The 26,199-nt window shown below is 46.7% G+C and overlaps 1 protein-coding gene across 2 annotated transcripts in view; it reads right to left on the minus strand.

The window, feature by feature from the left end:
• LOC106577415 (exocyst complex component 6) overlaps positions 1–19,827 on the minus strand; it is a gene marked incomplete at its 5' end in the record, with an annotated part of 41,692 nt that extends 21,865 nt beyond the window's left edge. For both annotated transcript variants that reach the window (XM_045701197.1, XM_045701196.1), the window contains 6 exon segments: positions 5,986–6,165; positions 7,098–7,232; positions 9,320–9,431; positions 18,799–18,908; positions 19,100–19,303; positions 19,756–19,827. In XM_045701197.1, coding sequence (XP_045557153.1) covers positions 5,986–6,165; positions 7,098–7,232; positions 9,320–9,431; positions 18,799–18,908; positions 19,100–19,303; positions 19,756–19,827 — 813 coding nt within the window.
• Between the last annotated feature and the right edge of the window lie 6,372 nt (positions 19,828–26,199).

Consider the following 26,199-nt stretch of genomic DNA (forward strand, 5'->3'; position numbering starts at 1 on the left):
CATGGCTCTGGGTGTACACACCCTGAGTGGGAACATGGCTCTGGATCTACACGCCCTGGGTGGGGAACATGGCTCTGGGTCTACACACCCTGGGTGGGGAACATGGCTCTGGGTCTACACACGACCTGGGTGGGGAACATGGCTCTGGGTCTACACGCCCTGGGTGGGGAACATGGCTCTGGGTCTACACACCCTGGGTGGGGAACATGGCTCTGGGTCTACACACCCTGGGTGGGGAACATGGCTCTGGGTGTACACACCCTGAGTGGGAACATGGCTCTGGATCTACACGACCTGGGTGGGGAACATGGCTCTGGGTCTACACACGACCTGGGTGGGGAACATGGCTCTGGGTCTACACACGACCTGGGTGGGGAACATGGCTCTGGGTCTACACACGCCCTGGGTGGGGAACATGGCTCTGGGTCTACACACGCCCTGGGTGGGGAACATGGCTCTGGGTCTACACGCCCTGGGTGGGGAACACACTGCTGCCCTTCAGGGGAAGACATGCCGTTTACAAATCAAGGCCAATATACACAATTAGAAGTCTGTTTAGGAAGACATTGTCATCTAAGTAAATGAGACATTCACACAGTAGTAGACGAACTATGTTTAGATCTTCTAAAAGAGATTTTGATCATCCCTGTAGTCAGACTACAGCCCAAGCATTCCAGGAGACCGCTCAGTGATTTAGCAGATAAGGCTGAAAAAGGATTTTAATTTGGTTCTGTTTTATGTAATATACAGTATTCCATTTAGCAGACACTTTTTTTATCCACAAGACAATGATGGCTAAGTAATTGGGGAGGCAGCATAGCCTAGTGGTTAGAGCATTGGGCTAGTAACCGAAAGGTTGCAAGTTCAAATCCCCGAGCTGACAAGGTACAAATCTGTCGTTCTGCCCCCTGAACAAGGCAGTAAACCCACTGTTCCCCGATAGGCCGTCATTGAAAATAAGAATTTGTTTTTAACTGGCTTGCCTAGTTAAATAAAGGTAAAATACAACATTTCTACGATCTCCAGCTTGGCTTTCAACTTTGCCTTCCAACTAACCCTTCTACATTTTAGTCATTTAGCAGACGCTCTTATCCAGAGCGACTTACAGTAGTGAATGCATACATTTCATACATTTCCCCCCGTACTGGTCCCCCGTGGGAATCGAACCCACAACCCTGGCGTTGCAAACACCATGCTCTACCAACTGAACCACACGAGACCACATGTTCTATCGAACATCAGACAAATCTCAGAGAAGTGTATTGTAGCTTCGCTCCACTTGTTTGACAGACTCATGCTCACGTAGTGAATTCAAGGCTCTTTACTGGGTTGGTGGAAAGGTTCAAAGTTCACCTGGATCAGATGGTTTAGATCCTTCGTTCTTTAAGGTTTGCTGCCCTTGTTATCACCGAGCATGTCTCTCCTCTCTGGAGAGGTTCCCAGTGCTTGGAAGGCCTGTCTCTCCTCTCTGGGGAGGTTCCCAGTGCTTGGAAGGCCTGTCTCTCCTATCTGGGGAGGTTCCCAGTGCTTGGAAGGCCTGTCTCTCCTCTCCAGGGAGGTTCCCAGTGCTTGGAAGGCCTGTCTCTCCTCTCTGGGGAGGTTCCCAGTGCTTGGAAGGCCTGTCTCTCCTCTCCGGGGAAGTTCCCAGTGCTTGGAAGGCCTGTCTCTCCTCTCTGGGGAGGTTCCCAGTGCTTGGAAGACCTGTCTCTCCTCTCTAGGGAGGTTCCCAGTGCTTGGAAAGCCTGTCTCTCCTCTCCGGGGAGGTTCCCAGTGCTTGGAAGGCCTGTCTCTCCTCTCTGGGGAGGTTCCCAGTGCTTGGAAGGCCCGTCTATCCTCTCTGGGGAGGTTCCTAGTGCTTGGAAGGCCCGTATCTCCTCTCTGGGGAGGTTCCCAGTGCTTGGAAGGCCTGTCTCTCCTCTCCGGGGAGGTTCCCAGTGCTTGGAAGGCCTGTCTCTCCTCTCCGGAGAGGTTCCTAGTGCTTGGAAGGCCCGTATCTCCTCTCTGGGGAGGTTCCCAGTGCTTGGAAGGCCTGTCTCTCCTCTCCGGGGAGGTTCCCAGTGCTTGGAAGGCCTGTCTCTCTCTCTCCTTAGCCTTTTTAAAATGATAAACTTGGATTAGCTAACACAACGTGCCATTGGAACACAGGAGTGATGGTTGCTGATAATGGGCCTCTGTACGCCTATGTAGATATTCCATAATAAAGTCATCGACACCCTGCGTGTGTTTACAGACAACGTACAGATAAAATAAACTAATTAGATTTAACTTGCACTAAATGTGATGGATGGCATGTAAATTACTATAGTTTAGCATCATCACAAGTGGAGGAAGCAACAAGCCTGGAGGCAAATCCACAGTACAGACATGCACTACCCAGGACTGGACGGGGGGGGCAGAGTAGGGGCGGGGGGGGCATAGTAGAGCAGAGTAGGGCAGAGAGGGGGGGCAGAGTAGGGCAGGGGAGGGGGGGCAGAGTGGGGGGGGGGGGGCAGAGTAGGGGGGGGCAGAGTGGGGGGGGCAGAGTAGGGCAGGGGGGGGGCAGAGTAGGGGGGGCAGAGTAGGGGGGCAGAGTGGGGGGGGCAGAGTAGGGGGGCAGAGTAGGGGGGCATAGTAGGGCAGGGGGGTACTTACCGACATGGCAGCATGGTCATTGCAGTTATTCTGAGCAGAACCAGAACCACCCAAACAAATGAAACATGTCCAGAATAGGAAGGAGAGAAAGGATGGCAACAATAAATGGACAGGAAAAGAAAAATCAGAGACAGACCCAGCATGCTTAGCAGAGGAAGTTAAATCAGATCAGAGACAGACCCAGCATGCTTAGCAGAGGAAGTCAAATCAATAGAGAAATCAATTATAGATTTACATCACAGTGGGAGACAGAGGAGACATTCCTTAAGAAAAACAACGTCTTAAAAAACGGAACGGGAATAAAAAAAAAAGCTGGAAATGATTGTATACAAGATAAGGAAGCTGGTGTACAGAGCAAGCAGCAAAGCAGTCCACCAGCAACAGGTCTGGTTTGGGGTTTCACCAGTAACAGGTCTGGTTTGGGGTTCCACCAGCAACAGGTCTGGTTTGGGGTTTCACCAGTACCAGGTCTGGTTTGGGGTTTCACCAGCAACAGGTCTGGTTTGGGGTTCCACCAGCAACAGGTCTGGTTTGGGGTTTACCAGCAACAGGTCTGGTTTGGGGTTCCACCAGCAACAGGTCTGGTTTGGGGTTCCACCAGCAACAGGTCTGGTTTGGGGTTTCACCAGCAACAGGTCTGGTTTGAGGTTCCACCAGCAACAGGTCTGGTTTGGGGTTCCACCAGCAACAGGTCTGGTTTGGGGTTTCACCAGCAACAGGTCTGGTTTGGGGTTCCACCAGCAACAAGAGAACAGCGTATGTCCTCTGTCTCCTCTAGCTACTTCCTGTCCTCTGTCTCCTCTGGTTACATCCTGACCTCAATCTCCTCTAGTTACATCCTGTCCTCTGTCTCCTCTAGTTACATCCTGTCCTCTGTCTCCTCTAGTTACATCCTGTCCTCTGTCTCCTCTAGTTACACCCTGTCCTCTGTCTCCTCTAGCTACTTCCTGTCCTCTAGCTACTTCCTGTCCTCTGTCTCCTCTAGCTACTTCCTGTCCTCTGTCTCCTCTAGCTACTTCCTGTCCTCTGTCTCCTCTAGCTACTTCCTGTCCTCTGTCTCCTCTAGTTACTTCCTGTCCTCTGTCTCCTCTAGATACTTCCTGTCCTCTGTCTCCTCTAGTTACTTCCTGTCCTCTGTCTCCTCTAGTTACTTCCTGTCCTCTGTCTCCTCGAGTTACTTCCTGTCCTCTGTCTCCTCTAGTTACTCTAGCTAGCTACTTCCTGTCCTCTGTCTCCTCTAGCTACTTCCTGACTAACTGGGATTGGAACTTTGGTCCGTTTCATTGGAAGTTGTTCTCCCCCAGAAATGACCGTTTCTCATTTTGTTTGTTCTAACGATTCATATCCTCCCCAGTCACTCTTCAGTCTAATTTGATGTCAAGTCATTATCATAACCTAGAATGATCTAGTTGCCTTGAGGTTAAGGCTTTCTGTGGAACTAAAAGAGAATGAAAATGGTACCGAAGATAAGCATCAGCAGTACATAACTCCAACCCTGAATACACATTACTGCAGTACAGTGAGGGAAAAAAGTATTTGATCCCCTGCTGATTTTGTACGTTTGCCCACTGACAAAGAAATGATCAGTCTATAATTTTAATGGTAGGTTTATTTGAACAGTGAGAGACAGAATAACAACAAAAAAATCCAGAAAAACGCATGTCAAAAATGTTATAAAACGATTTGCATTTTAATGAGGGAAATAAGTATTTGACCCCTCTGCAAAACATGACTTAGTACTTGGTGGAAAAACCCATAGAGGTCAGACGTTTCTTGTAGTTGGCCACCAGGTTTGCACACATCTCAGGAGGGATTTTGTCCCACTCCTCTTTGCAAATCTTCTCCAAGTCATTAAGGTTTCGAGGCTGACGTTTGGCAACTCAAACTTTCAGCTCCCTCCACAGATTTTCTATGGGATTAAGGTCTGGAGACTGGCTAGGCCACTCCAGGACCTTAATGTGCTTCTTCTTGAGCCACTCCTTTGTTGCCTTGGCTGTGTGTTTTGGGTCATTGTCATCTGGAATACCCATCCACGACCCATTTTCAATGCCCTGGCTGAGGGAAGGAGGTTCTCACCCGAGATTTGACGGTACATGGCCCCGTCCAACGTCCCTTTGATGCGGTGAAGTTGTCCTGTCTCCTTAGCAGAAAAACACCCCCAAAGCAAAATGTTTCCTCCTCCATGTTTGACGGTGGGGATGGTGTTCTTGGGGTCATAGGCAGCATTCCTCCTCCTCCAAACACGGCGAGTTGAGTTGATGCCAAAGAGCTCCATTTTGGTCTCATCTAACCACAACACCTTCATCCAGTTGTCCTCTGAATCATTCAGATGTCCATTGGCAAACTTCAGACGGGCATGTATATGTGCTTTCTTGAGCAGGGGGACCTTGCGGGCGCTGCAGGATTTCAGTCCTTCACGGCGTAGTGTGTTACCAATTGTTTTCTTGGTGACTATAGTCCCAGCTGCCTTGAGATCATTGACAAGATCCTCCCGTGTAGTTCTGGGCTGATTCCTCACCGTTCTCATGATCATTGCAACTCCACGAGGTGAGATCTTGCCCCCAGGCCGCGGGAGATTGACAGTTCTTTTATGTTTCTTCCATTTGCGAATAATCACACCAACTGTTGTCACCTTCTCACCAAGCTGCTTGGCGATGGTCTTGTAGCCCATTCCAGCCTTGTGTAGGTCTACAATCTTGTCCCTGACATCCTTGGAGAGCTCTTTGGTCTTGGCCATGGTGGAGAGTTTGGAATCTGATTGATTGATTGCTTCTGTGGACAGGTGTCTTTTATACAGGTAACAAACGGAGTGTGCTCCTAATCTCAGCTCGTTACCTGTATAAAAGACACATGGGAGCCAGAAATCTTTCTGATTGAGAGGGGGTCAAATACTTATTTCCCTCATTAAAATGCAAATCAATTTATAACATTTTTCACATGCGTTTTTCTGGATTTTTTGTTGTTATTCTGTCTCTCACTGTTCAAATAAACCTACCATTAAAATTATAGACTGATCATTTCTTTGTCAGTGGGCAAACGTACAAAATCAGCAGGGAATCAAATACTTTTTTCCCCTCACTGTACATAACTCCAACACTGAATACACATGATTGCAGTACAGGACTCCAACACATACACGTATTACTGCAGTACAGGACTGCATCCATGCCACAGTGGATATCATCAACAGCGTCACTCAACCCAATGAGAAGCACAGTAGATACAAGCCACCACCGTCACGTAATACTGATACAAGAACAACACTTCAACAAACAAACTACCACAATAACTCACAACAACAAAAAACTCCATCTCCCAGACTTCCCCTGCCTGCGGGGGGCGTGGCTAACTCACCGGCAGGTGTGTGAAGACCTGGAAGGTGCTGCGGAGGAAGTTGATGAGGTCCATAAGGTATCCACTGGCCTGGCCGTCTGACTCCGGCATGCCCCAATCATAGTCTGCCAGCTGGATAAACTCGTCTATCTTCTGGTTTAGTTTGGTGTAGATCTCTCCCTCCGCTGCATGACGTGCATCCTGGACACACCAGACAGGGAACACCAACACGTCAGTACTACGGAGGTTACTACTGACAGAATGAGCTGAACGGCAGGTAATACTACATCAATACTACGGAGGTTACTACTGACAGAATGATCTGAACGCCAGGTAATACTGCCTCAATACTACGGAGGTTACTACTGACAGAATGGGCTTAACGCCAGGTAATACAACGTCAGTACTACGGAGGTTACTACCGACAGAATGAGCTGAACGCCAGGTAATACTACGTCAGTACTACAGAGGTTACTACTGACAGAATGAGCTGAACGCCAGGTAATACTGCGTCAGTACTACGGAGGTTACTACTGACAGAATGAGCTGAACGCCAGGTAATACTACATCAGTACTACGGAGGTTACTACTGACAGAATGAGCTGAACGCCAGGTAATACTACGTCAGTACTACGGAGGTTACTACTGACAGAATGAGCTGAACGCCAGCTAATACTACGTCAATACTACGGAGGTTACTACTGACAGAATGAGCTGAACGCCAGGTAATACTACGTCAGTACTACGGAGGTTACTACTGACAGAATGAGTTGAACGCCAGGTAATACTACGTCAGTACTACGGAGGTAACTACTGACAGAATGAGCTGAACGCCAGGTTAATACTACGTCAGTACTACGGAGGTTACTACTGACAGAATGAGCTTAACGCCAGGTAATACTACGTCAGTGCACATTGATGAATGATGCTGAAGTACCGGAAGCTCTGTAAAGTTTATGACAGTTCCCTTATTCCATCAATAAGCATGTTTTGAGCCTGCGGCAACACAAGAGAAGAGACTTCGACTAATGAATATACCTTAAGTTTGTTTGTTTATTAGTTATATCTAGTTAGTGAAGTAGAAACCCTGGTGGAGAATTCAGACAGAAATACCCAAGGATTTCCTACACTACCTTAAAGGTGGAAAGGCCGTAGAGCCGTGTGGTGTGTACGGTCTCAGGTGAGACGTTGGTGATGTTGGTGATGAAGTCCTCCAGGTATTTACAGGCCTGCTCCAGATGGGTTGTGTTGATGATGATCTGGACTAACTGCAATACAAAAAAAGAGACGTAACGGGACCAAGTGGGTCAACTGTCAAATATATCAGCACTTTTCTTAAATAATTCCTTATCAAATAAGATGAAATAGAACAAAAATATTTTTTGGTCACCACACCTTGAAGAAACAGTTAAATTTTTTTAGTAAACAATTATTAGCATCCCTGTATATAGCCTCCACATTGACTCTGTACCGTAACACCCTGTATATAGCCTCCACATTGACTCTGTACCGGTACCCCCTGTATATAGCCTCCACATTGACTCTGTACCGGTACCCCCCGGTATATAGCCTCCACATTGACTCTGTACCGGTACCCCCTGTATATAGTCTCCACATTGACTCTGTACCGGTACCCCCTGTATATAGCCTCCACATTGACTCTGTACCGGTACCCCCTGTATATAGCCTCCACATTGACTCTGTACCGGTACCCCCTGTATATAGTCTCCATATTGACTCTGTACCGGTACCCCCTGTATATAGTCTCCACATTGACTCTGTACCGGTACCCCCTGTATATAGTCTCCACATTGTACCGGTACCCCCTGTATATATCCTCCACATTGACTCTGTACCGGTACCCCCTGTATATAGCCTCCACATTGACTCTGTACCGGTACCCCCTGTATATAGTCTCCACATTGACTCTGTACCGGTACCCCCTGTATATAGCCTCCACATTGACTCTGTACCGGTACCCCCTGTATATAGCCTCCACATTGACTCTGTACCGGTACCCCCTGTATATAGTCTCCACATTGACTCTGTACCGGTACCCCCTGTATATAGTCTCCACATTGACTCTGTACCGGTATCCCCTGTATATAGCCTCCACATTGACTCTGTACCGGTACCCCCTGTATATACTCTCACTATTGTTATTTTACTGCTGCTCTTTAATTACTTGTTACTTTCATTTCTTATTTTTTAAACTGCATTGTTGGTTAGAGGCTTGCAAATAATCATGTCACTGTAAGGTTGTATTCGGCGCATGACTTGTACCTAATAAACTGTCCTTTCAATTAGCGGATTTGGCTATTTCAGCCACACCCATTGCTTACACGTGTATAAAATCGAGCACACTCCTATGCAAATCTCCATAGACAAACATTGGCAGTAGAATGGCCTTACTGAAGAGCTCAGTCACTTTCAATGTGGCACCGTCATCAGCTTTCCAACAAGTCAGTTCATCAAATTCCTGCCCTGCTAGAACTGCCCCAGTCAACTGTAAGGGCTGTTATAGTGAAGTGGACATGTCTAGGAACAACAACGGCTCAGCCACGAAGTGGTAGGCTACACAAGCTCACAGAACGGGGGGTGCCAAGTGTTGAAGCGCATAAAAAAAATGAGCGGTTGCAACACTCACTACTGAGTTCCAAACTGCCTCTGGAAGCAACGTCAGCACAAGAACTGTTTGTCGGGAGCTTCATGAAATGGGTTTCCATGGCCGAGCAGTCGCATACAAGCCTAAGATGACCATGCGGTATAGCAAGCGTCGACTGGAGTGGTCTAACGATGGTCTCTGGAGCAGTGGAAACACGTTCTCTAGCGTGATGAATCACGCTTCACCATCTGGCAGTCCGACGGACAAATCTGGGTTTGGCGGATGCCAGGAGAACGCTACCTGCCTGAATGCATAGTGCCAACTGTAAAGTTTGGTGGAGGAGGAATAATGGCCTGAGCCTGTTTTTCATTGTTTGAGCTAGGAGCCTTAGTTCCAGTGAACGTTACAGCATATAATGACATCCTAATTGATTCTGTGCTTCCAAGTTCATGGCAACAGTTTGAGGAAGGCCCTTTGCACAAAGCGAGGTCCATAGAGAAATGGTTTGTCGAGATCGGTGTGGAAGAACTTGACTGTCCGGCACAGAGCCCTGACTTCAACCCCATCGAACACCTTTGGGATGAATTGGAATGAAAACAAGTTCCCGCAGCAATGTTCCAACATCTAGCAGAAAGCCTTCCCAGTAGAGGGGGGGACCAACTCCATATTAATGCCCATGATATTGGAATGAGATGTTGGACGAGCAGGTGTCCACATACTTTAGGTCATGTAGGGAATAATGTACTGTACCTCAGTTAGTCCTATATGGGGTTTCTTGATGAGGTTCTGTAGACAGCCACTCAGTGTCCTCGTCAACAACAGGTTTGTGGATTTACGGAGCATGTCATCGATCTCTGTCCAGCTGGAAACACAAACCAAAACAAAACCATAAGAGAAGTGATGTTTCACAAAAGTTCCCGAACCTTTCTATTCTCATAGTTTCTACAGATTGTAAATTAAAAGATAACATGTTTTGATTAACAGTATTATAATTATTGATCGATTGACTATGACTTTTCAGATCACCCAGCAGTGCTATTTGCAGAGTTCACGCCATTCCTGAACCTGCGACCAAAAACAAGCCACATATGGACAGTACTACAACAAACAATCAAATGATTCTGTCTCTTCACAGCAACATCTGCAGATAACATTCTATTGGTTGCAAGAATTTTGAAAAATTGTAATAAAAAAAATTCTAAGTTGTGTGTTGTTTTGTGTATCAATTCATAAACCATGTGTCATGGAATCGGTACATTGAAAATCTCTTCCGAACTATTTAGCAATCTGTACAGCACAGGTGTACATTTTTTTGGTCCTTAAATGAAAGCATTATACTTTATTTATCACAATTTCCTCAAACCGATTTTGGTCTTTAATGCAGGTCCAACAGACAAGTTCTTTACTTTCTCCCCCTTTCACTTGGCCTCTTCCATTTGTGTGCTAATGCTGCAATTAGTTGGTTGTAATTTTGGATAGAGCAGACTTCTCCATATAGTTTTGTGTGACAACTCCACCAGTCCTATTAATGATTTAATTTACAAAATATTATTTTTGTAAAAAAATGTTTTTTTAAATGTTATAATATTTGTTGTAATATTTGTTCTGTCTTTTCTAGTGGATTAAACTGAAATTTCAACCAACTTTCTATGACTTGTTCTAAAAAATAGCGATATTTTTTAGATCATTTCATTTTCAAACAACCTAAAGTGAGAGGTTGTAATCTGAATAAAGGGGAAAAGGCCATTCTTGAACACTGGGAGAGACATTTTTACTAACCTGCTAGAGAACCTGCTAGAGAACCAGTTCAAATTTAAGTATAGCTTTTGTATTAATGAAGCCTTCAGTGAGAGGTCTAATGCTTTAATATGTAATAATTTCTGCCCTCTGAATTCATTATATAAATAGGCCCGTTTAATTTTGTCTGTCTTGCCATTCAAAATAAAATTGAATATTTTTTGCTCATATAATTTAAAAAACAAGTCATTAGGTGTAAAGGTAGGACATACGCAAATAGGTAAACTGGGATATGACTAAAGAGTTAAATCAGGGTGATTTTTACACAAATAGACAGGTATTTTCCCTTTCCATGGTAGCAAGATCTTATCTAGTTTTCCTAACTGTCTACAAAAATGTATTGTAGTGAGATAATTTCTTTCTTTCGGGAAATGAATAAAGTATGTCCACTTCACCGTCAGACCATTTTATTGGTAACCTACACTGTAATGTAAAAGTTGTATTTTTTAGTGATCTAATATAGTACACTTACCATAATTTGGTTGTAATCCAGAGAGGTTAGAACAATTATCTAGATCCTCTATGGGGCTGTGGAGGGATCCAAATTGTGGATTTAAAAGAAAACATGAATCATCTGTATACAATGACACCTTTGTTTTTAAACCCTGGATTTCTAGCCCATTGATTTTAATGTTGGATCTGATTTTAATAGCTAACATTTTGACGGCCATAACAAATAGATATGCCGATAGTGGACAACCTTGTTTTACTCCTCGAAAGTTTAATACTTTCTGAGAAGTGGTCATTATTTACTATTTTACACCTAGGGTTACTATACATACCTTTAACCTATTGTATAAGAGATTCTCCTAAATTAAAATAGTCCAGTCATTTATATATAAACTCCAGTCATAATTATCAAAAGCCTTTTCAAAGTCTGCTATGAAAACCAGACCTGGTTTCTCAGCGTTTTTTCATAGTGTTCTATTGTTTCCAGTACTTGTCTTATATTATCTCCAATGTATCGTCCATGTAAAAAAACCTGTCTGATTAGGATGAATAATATCCAACAATAGCTTTTTTAATTCTATGCGCTATGTATCATGCTAGACTTTTTTGCATCACAACACTGAAGTGTAAGGGGTCTCCAATTTTTTTTTACGGACTGGATCTTTATATTTACCACCTGGGTCCTGTTTCAGTAATAATGAAATCAGACCTTCTTGTTGAGTACTATTTTTATAGGAGTAATTAAAACATGCTAATAACAGTCATCTGAGTACATCAATAAAGATTTAATATACCTCAACTGGTATGCTATCCAGCCCGGTTGGAAAAGGCAGTTATAAATGATTATAAATGTTATAAATGATTCTGTCCTGGTTAAAAACAACTTGTCATCCAATAGGCTTTGATTAAAATTTCAAATAACCTCGCCCACGTGGAAATGCTGTAAGAGTAATGTATATGCCAAATATTTGATGGTATGACTGCATTCTGTCCCCTATGGACGCTTTAAACTTTTGGTGCCAATGAGAACGACATAAGAAAGTAGTCAAGACGACTTGCTTGATTTGAACCACTTGTGTTAGCAGAGTCCTAGAGCTGTGTGTTAGGTTCTGCAGATAAGAGCTGTACATTGTGAGGTGTTGATTGGTTGGCAGGGGTCAAGTGAGTAAAACGCTCTCCAGAGACGAGGGATGCATCTTTCTGTAATTACGATAAAATTTTTGGGGCTACCCAAGAGGAAACGTCAGGGTTAAAGAGGCAGGGGGGGGGTCCTGGGGAGATTAAGGCAAAACTGGCCACCTCCTCCCTTCATTTTATTGATCAAATCAAGTCACTTGCTAATATGATGGAAGACATCCGATTGCGGATTTACTACCAGAGAGACTTTCGAAAACTGCAATACGCTCTGCTTTTCTAAAACATGGCTATCGGACAAGATGCCCCCCACGACTTTCCAACTCAATGGTTTTTCCATTTACTGAGCGGACAGGACACTTGAGTCAGGGAAATCCAGAGGGGGAGGGGTTTCCATATACTGAGCGGACAGGACGGTTGAGTCAGGGAAATCCAGAGGGGGCGGGGTTTCCATATACTGAGCGGACAGAACAGTTGAGTCAGGGAAATCCAGAGGGGGAGGGGTTTCCATATATACTGAGCGGACAGGACAGTTGAGTCGGGGAAATCCAGAGGGGGAGGGGTTTGCCTCTTCATCAACAACAAATGGTGTGCTGACTCAAGCGCAGTAGACGTCTCAAACCATTATTCTCCCATCTTGGAATAGGGAGTTTTTTAGCTGTTATCGTGACTGTGGTATACTTTCCACCTCAGGACAAGAAAAAAAAAGCTGGCACTCAAAGTAACTGTACAAGGCTATAAACAAGCAGGAAAACATGCATCCAGAGGCTGCTTTCTTGTGGCCGGCGAATTTAATTCTGCATCAATAAGACACATGATACCCGACTTCCATCAATACGTCTCCTTTGCCACTAGGGGGCGATAAAGTCTTAGACCACTATTATTCTAAACAAGCAAGCAATCTTTACTAATGGCATGCCACTGACTTTGAGTAAAGCCAGTGTGTCTATGTATGCAGATGACTCAACACTATACACGTCAGCTACCACAGTGACTGAAATGACTGCAACACTTAACAAAAAGAGCTGAAGTTAGTTTTAGAGTGGGTGGCAAGGAATAAATTAGTCTTAAATATTTAAAAAAACTAAAAGCGTTGTATTTGTGACAAATCATTCACTAAACCCTAAACCTCAACTAAATCTTGTAATAAATCATGTGGAAATTGAGCAAGTTGAGGTGACTAAACTGCTTGGAGTTACCCTGGATTGTAAACTGTCCTGGTCAAAACATAGCTAGTAGTAGAGTCTGTCTGTAATAAAGTGCTGCTCTACCTTCTTAACAACACTATCAACAAGGCAGGTCCTACAGGCCTTAGTTTCTACCTTCTTAACAACACTATCAACAAGGCAGGTCCTACAGCCCCTAGTTTCTACCTTCTTAACAACACTATCAACAAGGCAGGTCCTACAGCCCCTAGTTTCTACCTTCTTAACAACACTATCAACAAGGCAGGTCCTACAGGCCCTAGTTTCTACCTTCTTAACAACACTATCAACAAGGCAGGTCCTACAGGCCCTAGTTTCTACCTTCTTAACAACACTATCAACAAGGCAGGTCCTACAGGCCCTAGTTTTGTCACACCTGGACTACTTCTCAGTCGTGTGGTCATGTGCCACAAAGAGGGACTTAGGAAAATTACAATTGTCTCAGAACAGGGCAGCACGGCTGGCCCTTAAATATACACAGAGAGCTAACATTAATAATATGCATGTCAATCTCTCCTGGCTGAAAGTGGAGGAGAGATTGACTTCATCACCACTTGTATTTGTGAGAGGTATTGACATGTTGAATGCACCGAGCTGTCTGTTTAAACTACTGGCACACAGCTCAGACACCCATTCATACCCCACAAGACATGCCACCAGAGGTCTCTTCACGGTCCCCAAGTCCAGAACAGACTATGGGAGGCGCACAGTACCACATAGAGGCATGACTACATGGAACTCTATTCCACATCAGGTAACTGATGCAGCAGTAGAATCAGATTTAAAAACAGGTAAAAATACACCTTATGGAACAGCGGGGACTGTGAAGCAACACAAACATAGGCGCTCACACACACACACACACACACACACACACACACACACACACACACACACACACACACACACACACACACACACACACACACACACGTAAAGAAGGGGCGATAGTCATTTAGTTCAGTTACTATAGAATATCTTCAAAGTATTGACTCGGGACGTCGGGTTTGAAATGAAAGCTTCTTTTAGTAATACTACTTGTTCACGTTACATTTAACAACTTTAGATTCTACAAAAAAATTAAAGAAAGTTGCTAGCGAAAGTCAGGATAATCACTTGTACATAACTGGCTCCTCTTACTTCCTGTCGCAAGGCATTCTGGAACTTGCAGTCTAAAGCGTAATCCAATACTAACCAATACAACAACAAATATGTAAGTAGTTCTCTAAATTTCCAACACACGAATTCTAATACAATTACATATGTAAATAACTGTAACGAAAATATCTTTAGATACAGCTCAATGAATTAACTGTAAACATTAACTCTGTAATCCGTTAAAGTTACAAGAGTTACCTTTGCTCTCTTGGGAACAGGAACAATGGTGGACATCTTGAAGCATGTGGGGACAGCAGACTGGGATAGGGAGAGATTGAATATGTCCGTAAACACTCCAGCCAGCTGGTCTGCGTGCGCTCGGAGGACGCGGCGAGGGATGCCGTCTGTGCCGGCAGCCTTGGGAAGGTTAACACGCTAAAAATGTCCTACTCACGTTGGGCACGGACAAGGAGAGCCCACAGTCCTTGGTAGCGGGCAGCGTCGGTGGCACTGTGTTATCCTCAAAGTGGGCGAAGGTGTTTAGCTTGTCCGGAAGCGAGACGGTGTTCGCGACGTGGCTGGTTTTCCCTTTCTTGTCCGTGATTGTCTGTAGACCCTGCCACATACTTCTAGTGTCTGAGCCGTTGAATTGAGACTCCACTTTGTCTCTATACTGACGTTTTGTCTGTTTGATTGCCTTGCGGAGGGAATAACTACACTATTTGTATTCAGCCATATTCACAGTCACCTTGCCATGGTTAAATGGTTCACGCTTTCAGTTTTGCTCGAATGCTGCCATCTATCCACAGTTTCTGGTTTGGGTATGTTTTAATAGTCACAGTGGGTACAACATCCCCTATACACTTTCTGATGAACTCAGTCACGGTATCCGTGTATTCGTCGATGTTATTCTCAGAGGCTACCCGGAATATATCCCAATCCGCGTGATCAAAACAGTCTTGAAGCATGGATTTCGATTGGTCAGACCAGCGTTGAATAGACCTTAGCACCGGGTACTTCCTGTTTGAGTTTCTGCCTATTAGGTAGGGAGGAGTAAAATGGAGTCGTGATCAGATTTGTCGAAGGGAGGGCGGGGGAGGGCCTTGTAGGCATTTCGAAAAGCTGACTAGCAGTGGTCCAGTGTTTTACCAGAGCGAGTACCACAGTCAAATTTTATTTGGTAAAATCCCCAGCTACAATAAATGCGGCCTCAGGATATGTGGTTTCCAGTTTGCATAAAGTCCAGTGTAGTTCTTTGAGGGCGGTCGTGTTATCCGCTTGAGGGGGGAATATACACGGCTGTGACTATAACCGAAGAGAATTCTCTCGGGAGGTAATGAGGTCGGCATTTGATTGTGAGGTATTCTAGTTCGGGATGAGTGGTTCATCATGAAACATACAACCCCGCCTTTCTTCTTCTTCCCGGAGAGTTCTTTATTATTCCTGTCTGCGCGATGCACTGAGAACCCAGATGGCTGTATGGATGGGGACAGTATTCCCCGAGAGAGCCATGTTTCCAGGAAACAGAGTACGTTACAATCCCTGATGTCTCTCTGGAAGGAGCTCGTCTACTTTATTATCCAGAGACTGAACATTCTCTAACATAGAAAGATAACGTTATCTAAAAGACATCCTGGCAGTGTAGAGAACATTCTGCTGTTGTAAAGCACTTTTTCTGCATTTCTATGCATTTTGTTCCTCTGCTAAAACATTATACCAAAATCATTGGGCATGTGCTCTGAATGCCCGTTGTATTTATTTTTTCTATTCTCCCTGACTGTCTAGCTTTTATTTGATTGAAAACTAACAAAGATGGTATTATTAAAAAATATAGTTCAAAATCTTTTTTGTACGTTTTCTATACCCAAGAAATTACCAGAGACAGCCCACCTAAGAATAGTCTATACAGCAAAAACCCTGTAACTTGCTCTCACGACTAATTTCCTACACATTAAAGGAATAGTTTGATATTTTGGCAAAGAAGCAATTCATCTAACTCCCCCCCCCCCCCCCCAGAGTCGGACGAACAAGAATAGCTAGCATGCTAACTGTTGTAAACGACCAGTTATTGAGCAAACGCTAGTTAGCGTTGGATCGTGAACCTACCTCCAACTTCCTTCATACTGGACGCAGAGACATAAAAAGTGTAACCACTGTGGTATTGTATTGCAGCAAGAGATATTCAAGGACATTTTAATTTAAAAAATAGCTGATCTCCTGCAGAGGGCAGCAGACTCCCGGTTATTAACCCCTGTACTAGGGACCCTAGTGAGGGAACAGCCAGGCTCTGACTCCCAGTTATTAAACCCCTGTACTAGGGACCCTAGTGAGGGAACAGCCAGGCTCTGACTCCCAGTTATTAAACCCCTGTACTAGGGACCCTAGTGAGGGAACAGCCAGGCTCTGACTCCCATTGATTAAACCCCTGTACTAGGGACCCTAGTGAGGGAACAGCCAGGCTCTGACTCCCAGTTATTAACCCCTGTACTAGGGACCCTAGTGAGGGAACAGCCAGGCTCTGACTCCCAGTTATTAAACCCTGTACTAGGGACCCTAGTGAGGGAACAGCCAGGCTCTGACTCCAAGTTATTAACCCCTGTACTAGGGACCCTAGTGAGGGAACAGCCAGGCTCTGACTCCCAGTTATTAACCCCTGTACTAGGGACCCTAGTGAGGGAACAGCCAGGCTCTGACTCCCAGTTATTAAACCCTGTACTAGGGACCCTAGTGAGGGAACAGCCAGGCTCTGACTCCAAGTTATTAACCCCTGTACTAGGGACCCTAGTGAGGGAACAGCCAGGCTCTGACTCCCAGTTATTAAAACCCTGTACTAGGGACCCTAGTGAGGGAACAGCCAGGCTCTGACTCCCAGTTATTAAACCCCTGTATAGGGACCCTGGTGAGGGAACAGCCAGGCTCTGATTCCCAGCTATTAACCCCTGTACTAGGGACCCTGGTGAGGGAACAGCCAGGCTCTGACTCCCAGCTATTAACCCCTGTACTAGGGACCCTGGTGAGGGAACAGCCAGGCTCTGACTCCCAGTTATTAACCACCTGTACTAGGGACCCTAGTGAGGGAACAGCCAGGCTATGACTCCCAGTTATTAAACCCCTGTACTAGGGACCCTAGTGAGGGAACAGCCAGGCTCTGACTCCCAGTTATTAAACCCCTGTACTAGGGACCCTAGTGAGGGAACAGCCAGGCTCTGACTCCCAGTTATTAAACCCCTGTACTAGGGACCCTAGTGAGGGAACAGCCAGGCTCTGACTCCCAGTTATAACCCCTGTACTAGGGACCCTAGTGAGGGAACAGCCAGGCTCTGACTCCCAGTTATTAAACCCCTGTACTAGAGACCCTAGTGAGGGAACAGCCAGGCTCTGACTCCCAGTTATTAAACCCTTGTACTAGGGACCCTAGTGAGGGAACAGCCAGTCTCTGACTCCCAGTTATTAAACCCTGTACTAGGGACCCTAGTGAGGGAACAGCCAGGCTCTGACTCCCAGTTATTAAACCCCTGTACTAGGGACCCTAGTGAGGGAACAGCCAGGCTCTGACTCCCAGTTATTAAACCCTGTACTAGGGACCCTAGTGAGGGAACAGCCAGGCTCTGACTCCCAGTTATAAAACCCCTGTACTAGGGACCCTAGTGAGGGAACAGCCAGGCTCTGACTCCCAGTTATTAAACCCCTGTACTAGGGACCCTAGTGAGGGAACAGCCAGGCTCTGACTCCCAGTTATTAAACCCCTGTACTAGGGACCCTAGTGAGGGAACAGCCAGGCTCTGACTCCCAGTTATTAACCCCCTGTACTAGGGACCCTAGTGAGGGAACAGCCAGGCTCTGACTCCCAGTTATTAAACCCCTGTACTAGAGACCCTAGTGAGGGAACAGCCAGGCTCTGACTCCCAGTTATTAAACCCTTGTACTAGGGACCCTAGTGAGGGAACAGCCAGTCTCTGACTCCCAGTTATTAAACCCTGTACTAGGGACCCTAGTGAGGGAACAGCCAGGCTCTGACTCCCAGTTATTAAACCCCTGTACTAGGGACCCTAGTGAGGGAACAGCCAGGCTCTGACTCCCAGTTATTAAACCCTGTACTAGGGACCCTAGTGAGGGAACAGCCAGGCTCTGACTCCCAGTTATAAAACCCCTGTACTAGGGACCCTAGTGAGGGAACAGCCAGGCTCTGACTCCCAGTTATTAAACCCCTGTACTAGGGACCCTAGTGAGGGAACAGCCAGGCTCTGACTCCCAGTTATTAAACCCTGTACTAGGGACCCTAGTGAGGGAACAGCCAGGCTCTGACTCCCAGTTATTAACCCCTGTACTAGGGACCCTATAGCACACAACAAGACGTTAAGACTGTCCCCACAGTATTAAACACAACCGTTTTATAGTGTGTCCCAAACGGTACCCGCTTTCCCTAACATAGCGCACTACTTTTTTTCACCGACGCCCAAATGGACCCTGGTGGAAAGTAGTGCACTACATCGGATAATAATAGGTTGTGATTTGAGAAGCGGCCTAACGAGCCGACGGACTCACCTGCGATGCAGCGACTCGGAGAACTTCAGGCTGGCGTAGATAAACTCTTTGACCTGAACATAGATCTGAGGCACCGACTGAGACATCGGCAGCTTCTTCGGAAAGTCTTGCTGTTGACAAACAAATAACAAATAAAACCCAGGGTTTTACAACAAAATAAAACCCAGGGTTTATTTAACTAAAGGGACCTTTATAAAAGGAGCAAAGAGCGTTGACTTTAAGACACAGTTTCATCACATCCTGATGTTGTGAAGTTATTTAAACAAAAAAATTTTTAAAGGGTGTTGAATGAAGGACAAACCTTTTCGATTTCTGCGTCGTGGAAAGGGAATCTACTAATTACAGATTTGTAGTCTTCTTCAGTCTCTACGGGGATAGGGCTGTAGTTGTCCAGTTCAAAGATCTCCCTGAACACCAGAACCCATTTCTTCAGCAGCGTTTCATTGTACTGGTCTCTGATCTCAAACAGTAGGTCAAACAGTCTGCTCACTGGGTAGCCATAACCCTGGAGAGAGGTAGAAAGGGGGAGGGAGGGAGGGAGGGAGAGAGAGAGGGAGAGAGAGACAGAGACAGATAGAGACAGAGAGAGAGACAGAGAGAGAGAGAGAGAGAGAGAGAGAGAGAGAGAGAGAGAGAGAGAGAGAGCGAGAGAGAGGGAAAGACAGAGAGACAGAGAGAGAGAGAGAGACAGAGAGAGAGACAGAGAGACAGAGAGAGAGAGACAGAGAGAGACAAAGAGAGAGACAGAGAGACAGAGAGAAAGAGAGAGAGAGACAGAGGGAGAGAGACAGAGGGAAAGACAGAGACAGAGAGAGAGAGAGACAAAGACAGAATGACATGACACATAATACAGAGCATTAACAGACAACAACACCTGCTTCACTCATACCTTATAAGAGCTCTAGATTTAACTCTTACTGTCATATCACTCAGTCTGAAGAGCTGGACAAGACTCACCTGTAATGTGTCTGCAAATATGACAATGAGGTTCTTCAGCTCCAGGACCAGGTCAGGATCACTGCAGTACGACTGGAAAGGAAGAGAGAGAGAGAGACAGTACCAGGTCAGGATCACTGCAGTACGACTAGAAATGAAGAGAGAGAGACAGTACCAGGTCAGGATCACTGCAGTACGACTGGAAAGGAAGAGAGAGAGACAGTACCAGGTCATGATCACTGCAGTACGACTGGAAAGGAAGAGAGAGAGACAGTACCAGCTCAGGATCACTGTAGTATGACTAGAAAGGAAGAGAGAGAGAGACAGTACCAGGTCAGGATCACTGCAGTACGACTGGAAAGGAAGAGAGAGAGACAGTACCAGGTCAGGATCACTGCAGTACGACTGGAAAGGAAGAGAGAGAGACAGTACCAGGTCAGGATCACTGCAGTACGACAGGAAAGGAAGAGAGAGAGACAGTACCAGGTCAGGATCACTGCAGTACGACTGGAAAGGAAGAGCGAGAGACAGCACCAGGTCAGGATCACTGCAGTACGACTGGAAAGGAAGAGAGAGAGACAGCACCAGGTCAGGATCACTGCAGTACGACTGGAAAGGAAGAGAGAGAGACAGTACCAGGTCAGGATCACTGCAGTACGACTGGAAAGGAAGAGAGAGAGAGACAGTACCAGGTCAGGATCACTGCAGTACGACTAGAAAGGAAGAGAGAGAGAGACAGTACCAGGTCAGGATCACTGCAGTACGACTGGAAAGGAAGAGAGAGAGACAGCACCATGTCAGGATCACTGCAGTACGACTGGAAAGGAAGAGAGAGAGAGACAGTACCAGGTCAGGATCACTGCAGTACGACTGGAAAGGAAGAGAGAGAGACAGTACCAGGTCAGGATCACTGCAGTACGACTAGAAAGGAAGAGAGAGAGACAGTACCAGGTGAGGATCACTGCAGTACGACTGGAAAGGAAGAGAGAGAGACAGTACCAGGTCAGGATCACTGCAGTACGACTGGAAAGGAAGAGAGAGAGACAGTACCAGGTCAGGATCACTGCAGTACGACTGGAAAGGAAGAGAGAGAGACAGCACAAGGTCAGGATCACTGCAGTACGACTAGAAAGGAAGAGAGAGAGAGAGACAGCACCAGGTCAGGATCACTGCAGTACGACTAGAAAGGAAGAGAGAGAGACAGTACCAGGTCAGGATCACTGCAGTACGACTGGAAAGGAAGAGAGAGAGACAGTACCAGGTCAGGATCAGTGCAGTACGACTAGAAAGGAAGAGAGAGAGACAGTACCAGGTCAGGATCACTGCAGTACGACAGGAAAGGAAGAGAGAGAGACAGTACCAGGTCAGGATCACTGCAGTACGACTGGAAAGGAAGAGAGAGAGACAGTACCAGGTCAGGATCACTGCAGTACGACTGGAAAGGAAGAGAGAGAGACAGTACCAGGTCAGGATCACTGCAGTACGACTAGAAAGGAAGAGAGAGAGACAGTACCAGGTCAGGATCACTGTAGTACGACTGGAAAGGAAGAGAGAGAGACAGTACCAGGTCAGGATCACTGCAGTACGACTGGAAAGGAAGAGAGAGAGACAGTACCAGGTCAGGATCACTGCAGTACGACTGGAAAGGAAGAGAGAGAGACAGTACCAGGTCAGGATCACTGCAGTACGACTGGAAAGGAAGAGAGAGATACAGCACAAGGTCAGGATCACTGCAGTACGACTAGAAAGGAAGAGAGAGAGAGAGACAGCACCAGGTCAGGATCACTGCAGTACGACTAGAAAGGAAGAGAGAGAGACAGTACCAGGTCAGGATCACTGAAGTACGACTGGAAAGGAAGAGAGAGAGACAGTACCAGGTCAGGATCAGTGCAGTACGACTAGAAAGGAAGAGAGAGAGACAGTACCAGGTCAGGATCACTGCAGTACGACTAGAAAGGAAGAGAGAGAGACAGTACCAGGTCAGGATCGCTGCAGTACGACTGGAAAGGAAGAGAGAGAGAGACAGTACCAGGTCAGGATCGCTGCAGTACGACTGGAAAGGAAGAGAGAGAGACAGTACCAGGTCAGGATCACTGCAGTACGACTAGAAAGGAAGAGAGAGAGACAGTACCAGGTCAGGATCACTGCAGTACGACTGGAAAGGAAGAGAGAGAGAGACAGTACCAGGTCAGGATCACTGCAGTACGACTGGAAAGGAAGAGAGAGAGACAGCACAAGGTCAGGATCACTGCAGTACGACTAGAAAGGAAGAGAGAGAGAGAGACAGCACCAGGTCAGGATCACTGCAGTACGACTAGAAAGGAAGAGAGAGAGACAGTACCAGGTCAGGATCACTGCAGTACGACTGGAAAGGAAGAGAGAGAGACAGCACAAGGTCAGGATCACTGCAGTACGACTAGAAAGGAAGAGAGAGAGAGAGACAGCACCAGGTCAGGATCACTGCAGTACGACTGGAAAGGAAGAGAGAGAGACAGTACCAGGTCAGGATCACTGCAGTACGACTGGAAAGGAAGAGAGAGAGACAGTACTAGGTCAGGATCACTGCAGTACGACTAGAAAGGAAGAGAGAGAGACAGTACCAGGTCAGGATCACTGTAGTACGACTGGAAAGGAAGAGAGAGAGACAGTACCAGGTCAGGATCACTGCAGTACGACTGGAAAGGAAGAGAGAGAGACAGCACAAGGTCAGGATCACTGCAGTACGACTAGAAAGGAAGAGAGAGAGAGAGAGACAGCACCAGGTCAGGATCACTGCAGTACGACTGGAAAGGAAGAGAGAGAGTACCAGGTCAGGATCACTGCAGTACGACTGGAAAGGAAGAGAGAGAGAGACAGTACCAGGTCAGGATCACTGCAGTACGACTGGAAAGGAATAGAGAGAGAGACAGTACCAGGTCAGGATCACTGCAGTACGACTAGAAAGGAAGAGAGAGAGACAGTACCAGGTCAGGATCACTGCAGTACGACTGGAAAGGAAGAGAGAGAGAGACAGTACCAGGTCAGGATCACTGCAGTACGACTGGAAAGGAAGAGAGAGAGACAGCACAAGGTCAGGATCACTGCAGTACGACTAGAAAGGAAGAGAGAGAGAGAGACAGCACCAGGTCAGGATCACTGCAGTACGACTAGAAAGGAAGAGAGAGAGACAGTACCAGGTCAGGATCACTGCAGTACGACTGGAAAGGAAGAGAGAGAGACAGCACAAGGTCAGGATCACTGCAGTACGACTAGAAAGGAAGAGAGAGAGAGAGACAGCACCAGGTCAGGATCACTGCAGTACGACTAGAAAGGAAGAGAGAGAGACAGTACCAGGTCAGGATCACTGCAGTACGACTGGAAAGGAAGAGAGAGAGACAGTACCAGGTCAGGATCACTGCAGTACGACTGGAAAGGAAGAGAGAGAGAGACAGTACCAGGTCAGGATCACTGCAGTACGACTGGAAAGGAAGAGAGAGAGACAGTACCAGGTCAGGATCACTGCAGTACGACTAGAAAGGAAGAGAGAGAGACAGTACCAGGTGAGGATCACTGCAGTACGACTGGAAAGGAAGAGAGAGAGAGACAGTACCAGGTCAGGATCACTGCAGTACGACTGGAAAGGAAGAGAGAGAGACAGTACCAGGTCAGGATCACTGCAGTACGACTGGAAAGGAAGAGAGAGAGACAGCACAAGGTCAGGATCACTGCAGTACGACTAGAAAGGAAGAGAGAGAGAGAGACAGCACCAGGTCAGGATCACTGCAGTACGACTAGAAAGGAAGAGAGAGAAACAGTACCAGGTCAGGATCACTGCAGTACGACTGGAAAGGAAGAGAGAGAGACAGTACCAGGTCAGGATCAGTGCAGTACGACAGGAAAGGAAGAGAGAGAGACAGTACCAGGTCAGGATCACTGCAGTACGACTGGAAAGGAAGAGAGAGAGACAGTACCAGGTCAGGATCACTGCAGTACGACTGGAAAGGAAGAGAGAGAGACAGTACCAGGTCAGGATCACTGTAGTACGACTGGATAGGAAGAGAGAGAGACAGTACCAGGTCAGGATCACTGCAGTACGACTGGAAAGGAAGAGAGAGAGACAGTACCAGGTCAGGATCACTGCAGTACGACTGGAAAGGAAGAGAGAGAGACAGTACCAGGTCAGGATCACTGCAGTACGACTGGAAAGGAAGAGAGAGATACAGCACAAGGTCAGGATCACTGCAGTACGACTAGAAAGGAAGAGAGAGAGAGAGACAGCACCAGGTCAGGATCACTGCAGTACGACTAGAAAGGAAGAGAGAGAGACAGTACCAGGTCAGGATCACTGAAGTACGACTGGAAAGGAAGAGAGAGAGACAGTACCAGGTCAGGATCAGTGCAGTACGACTAGAAAGGAAGAGAGAGAGACAGTACCAGGTCAGGATCACTGCAGTACAACTAGAAAGGAAGAGAGAGAGACAGAACCAGGTCAGGATCACTGCAGTACGACTGGAAAGGAAGAGAGAGAGAGACAGTACCAGGTCAGGATCGCTGCAGTACGACTGGAAAGGAAGAGAGAGAGACAGTACCAGGTCAGGATCACTGCAGTACGACTAGAAAGGAAGAGAGAGAGACAGTACCAGGTCAGGATCACTGCAGTACGACTGGAAAGGAAGAGAGAGAGAGACAGTACCAGGTCAGGATCACTGCAGTATGACTGGAAAGGAAGAGAGAGAGACAGCACAAGGTCAGGATCACTGCAGTACGACTAGAAAGGAAGAGAGAGAGAGAAACAGCACCAGGTCAGGATCACTGCAGTACGACTAGAAAGGAAGAGAGAGAGACAGTACCAGGTCAGGATCACTGCAGTACGACTGGAAAGGAAGAGAGAGAGACAGCACAAGGTCAGGATCACTGCAGTACGACTAGAAAGGAAGAGAGAGAGAGAGACAGCACCAGGTCAGGATCACTGCAGTACGACTGGAAAGGAAGAGAGAGAGACAGTACCAGGTCAGGATCACTGCAGTACGACTGGAAAGGAAGAGAGAGAGACAGTACTAGGTCAGGATCACTGCAGTACGACTAGAAAGGAAGAGAGAGAGACAGTACCAGGTCAGGATCACTGTAGTACGACTGGAAAGGAAGAGAGAGAGACAGTACCAGGTCAGGATCACTGCAGTACGACTGGAAAGGAAGAGAGAGAGACAGCACAAGGTCAGGATCACTGCAGTACGACTAGAAAGGAAGAGAGAGAGAGAGAGACAGCTCCAGGTCAGGATCACTGCAGTACGACTGGAAAGGAAGAGAGAGAGACAGTACCAGGTCAGGATCACTGCAGTACGACTGGAAAGGAAGAGAGAGAGAGACAGTACCAGGTCAGGATCACTGCAGTACGACTGGAAAGGAAGAGAGAGAGAGACAGTACCAGGTCAGGATCACTGCAGTACGACTAGAAAGGAAGAGAGAGAGACAGTACCAGGTCAGGATCACTGCAGTACGACTGGAAAGGAAGAGAGAGAGAGACAGTACCAGGTCAGGATCACTGCAGTACGACTGGAAAGGAAGAGAGAGAGACAGCACAAGGTCAGGATCACTGCAGTACGACTAGAAAGGAAGAGAGAGAGAGAGACAGCACCAGGTCAGGATCACTGCAGTACGACTAGAAAGGAAGAGAGAGAGACAGTACCAGGTCAGGATCACTGCAGTACGACTGGAAAGGAAGAGAGAGAGACAGCACAAGGTCAGGATCACTGCAGTACGACTAGAAAGGAAGAGAGAGAGACAGTACCAGGTCAGGATCACAGTAGTACGACTGGAAAGGAAGAGAGAGAGACAGTACCAGGTCAGGATCACTGCAGTACGACTGGAAAGGAAGAGAGAGAGACAGTACCAGGTCAGGATCACTGCAGTACGACTGGAAAGGAAGAGAGAGAGACAGTACCAGGTCAGGATCACTGCAGTACGACTGGAAAGGAAGAGAGAGAGACAGCACAAGGTCAGGATCACTGCAGTACGACTAGAAAGGAAGAGAGAGAGAGACAGTACCAGGTCAGGATCACTGCAGTACGACTGGAAAGGAAGAGAGAGAGACAGTACCAGGTCAGGATCACTGCAGTACGACTGGAAAGGAAGAGAGAGAGACAGTACCAGGTCAGGATCACTGCAGTACGACTAGAAAGGAAGAGAGAGAGACAGTACCAGGTCAGGATCACTGTAGTACGACTGGAAAGGAAGAGAGAGAGACAGTACCAGGTCAGGATCACTGCAGTACGACTGGAAAGGAAGAGAGAGAGACAGTACCAGGTCAGGATCAGTGCAGTATGACAGGAAAGGAAGAGAGAGAGACAGTACCAGGTCAGGGTCACTGCAGTATGACTGGAAAGGAAGAGAGAGAGACAGCACAAGGTCAGGATCACTGCAGTACGACTAGAAAGGAAGAGAGAGAGAGAGACAGCACCAGGTCAGGATCACTGCAGTACGACTAGG

This window comes from Salmo salar, chromosome ssa18 (genome assembly GCF_905237065.1).
Source record: "Salmo salar chromosome ssa18, Ssal_v3.1, whole genome shotgun sequence".
In the NCBI taxonomy this organism is placed as follows: domain Eukaryota; kingdom Metazoa; phylum Chordata; class Actinopteri; order Salmoniformes; family Salmonidae; genus Salmo; species Salmo salar.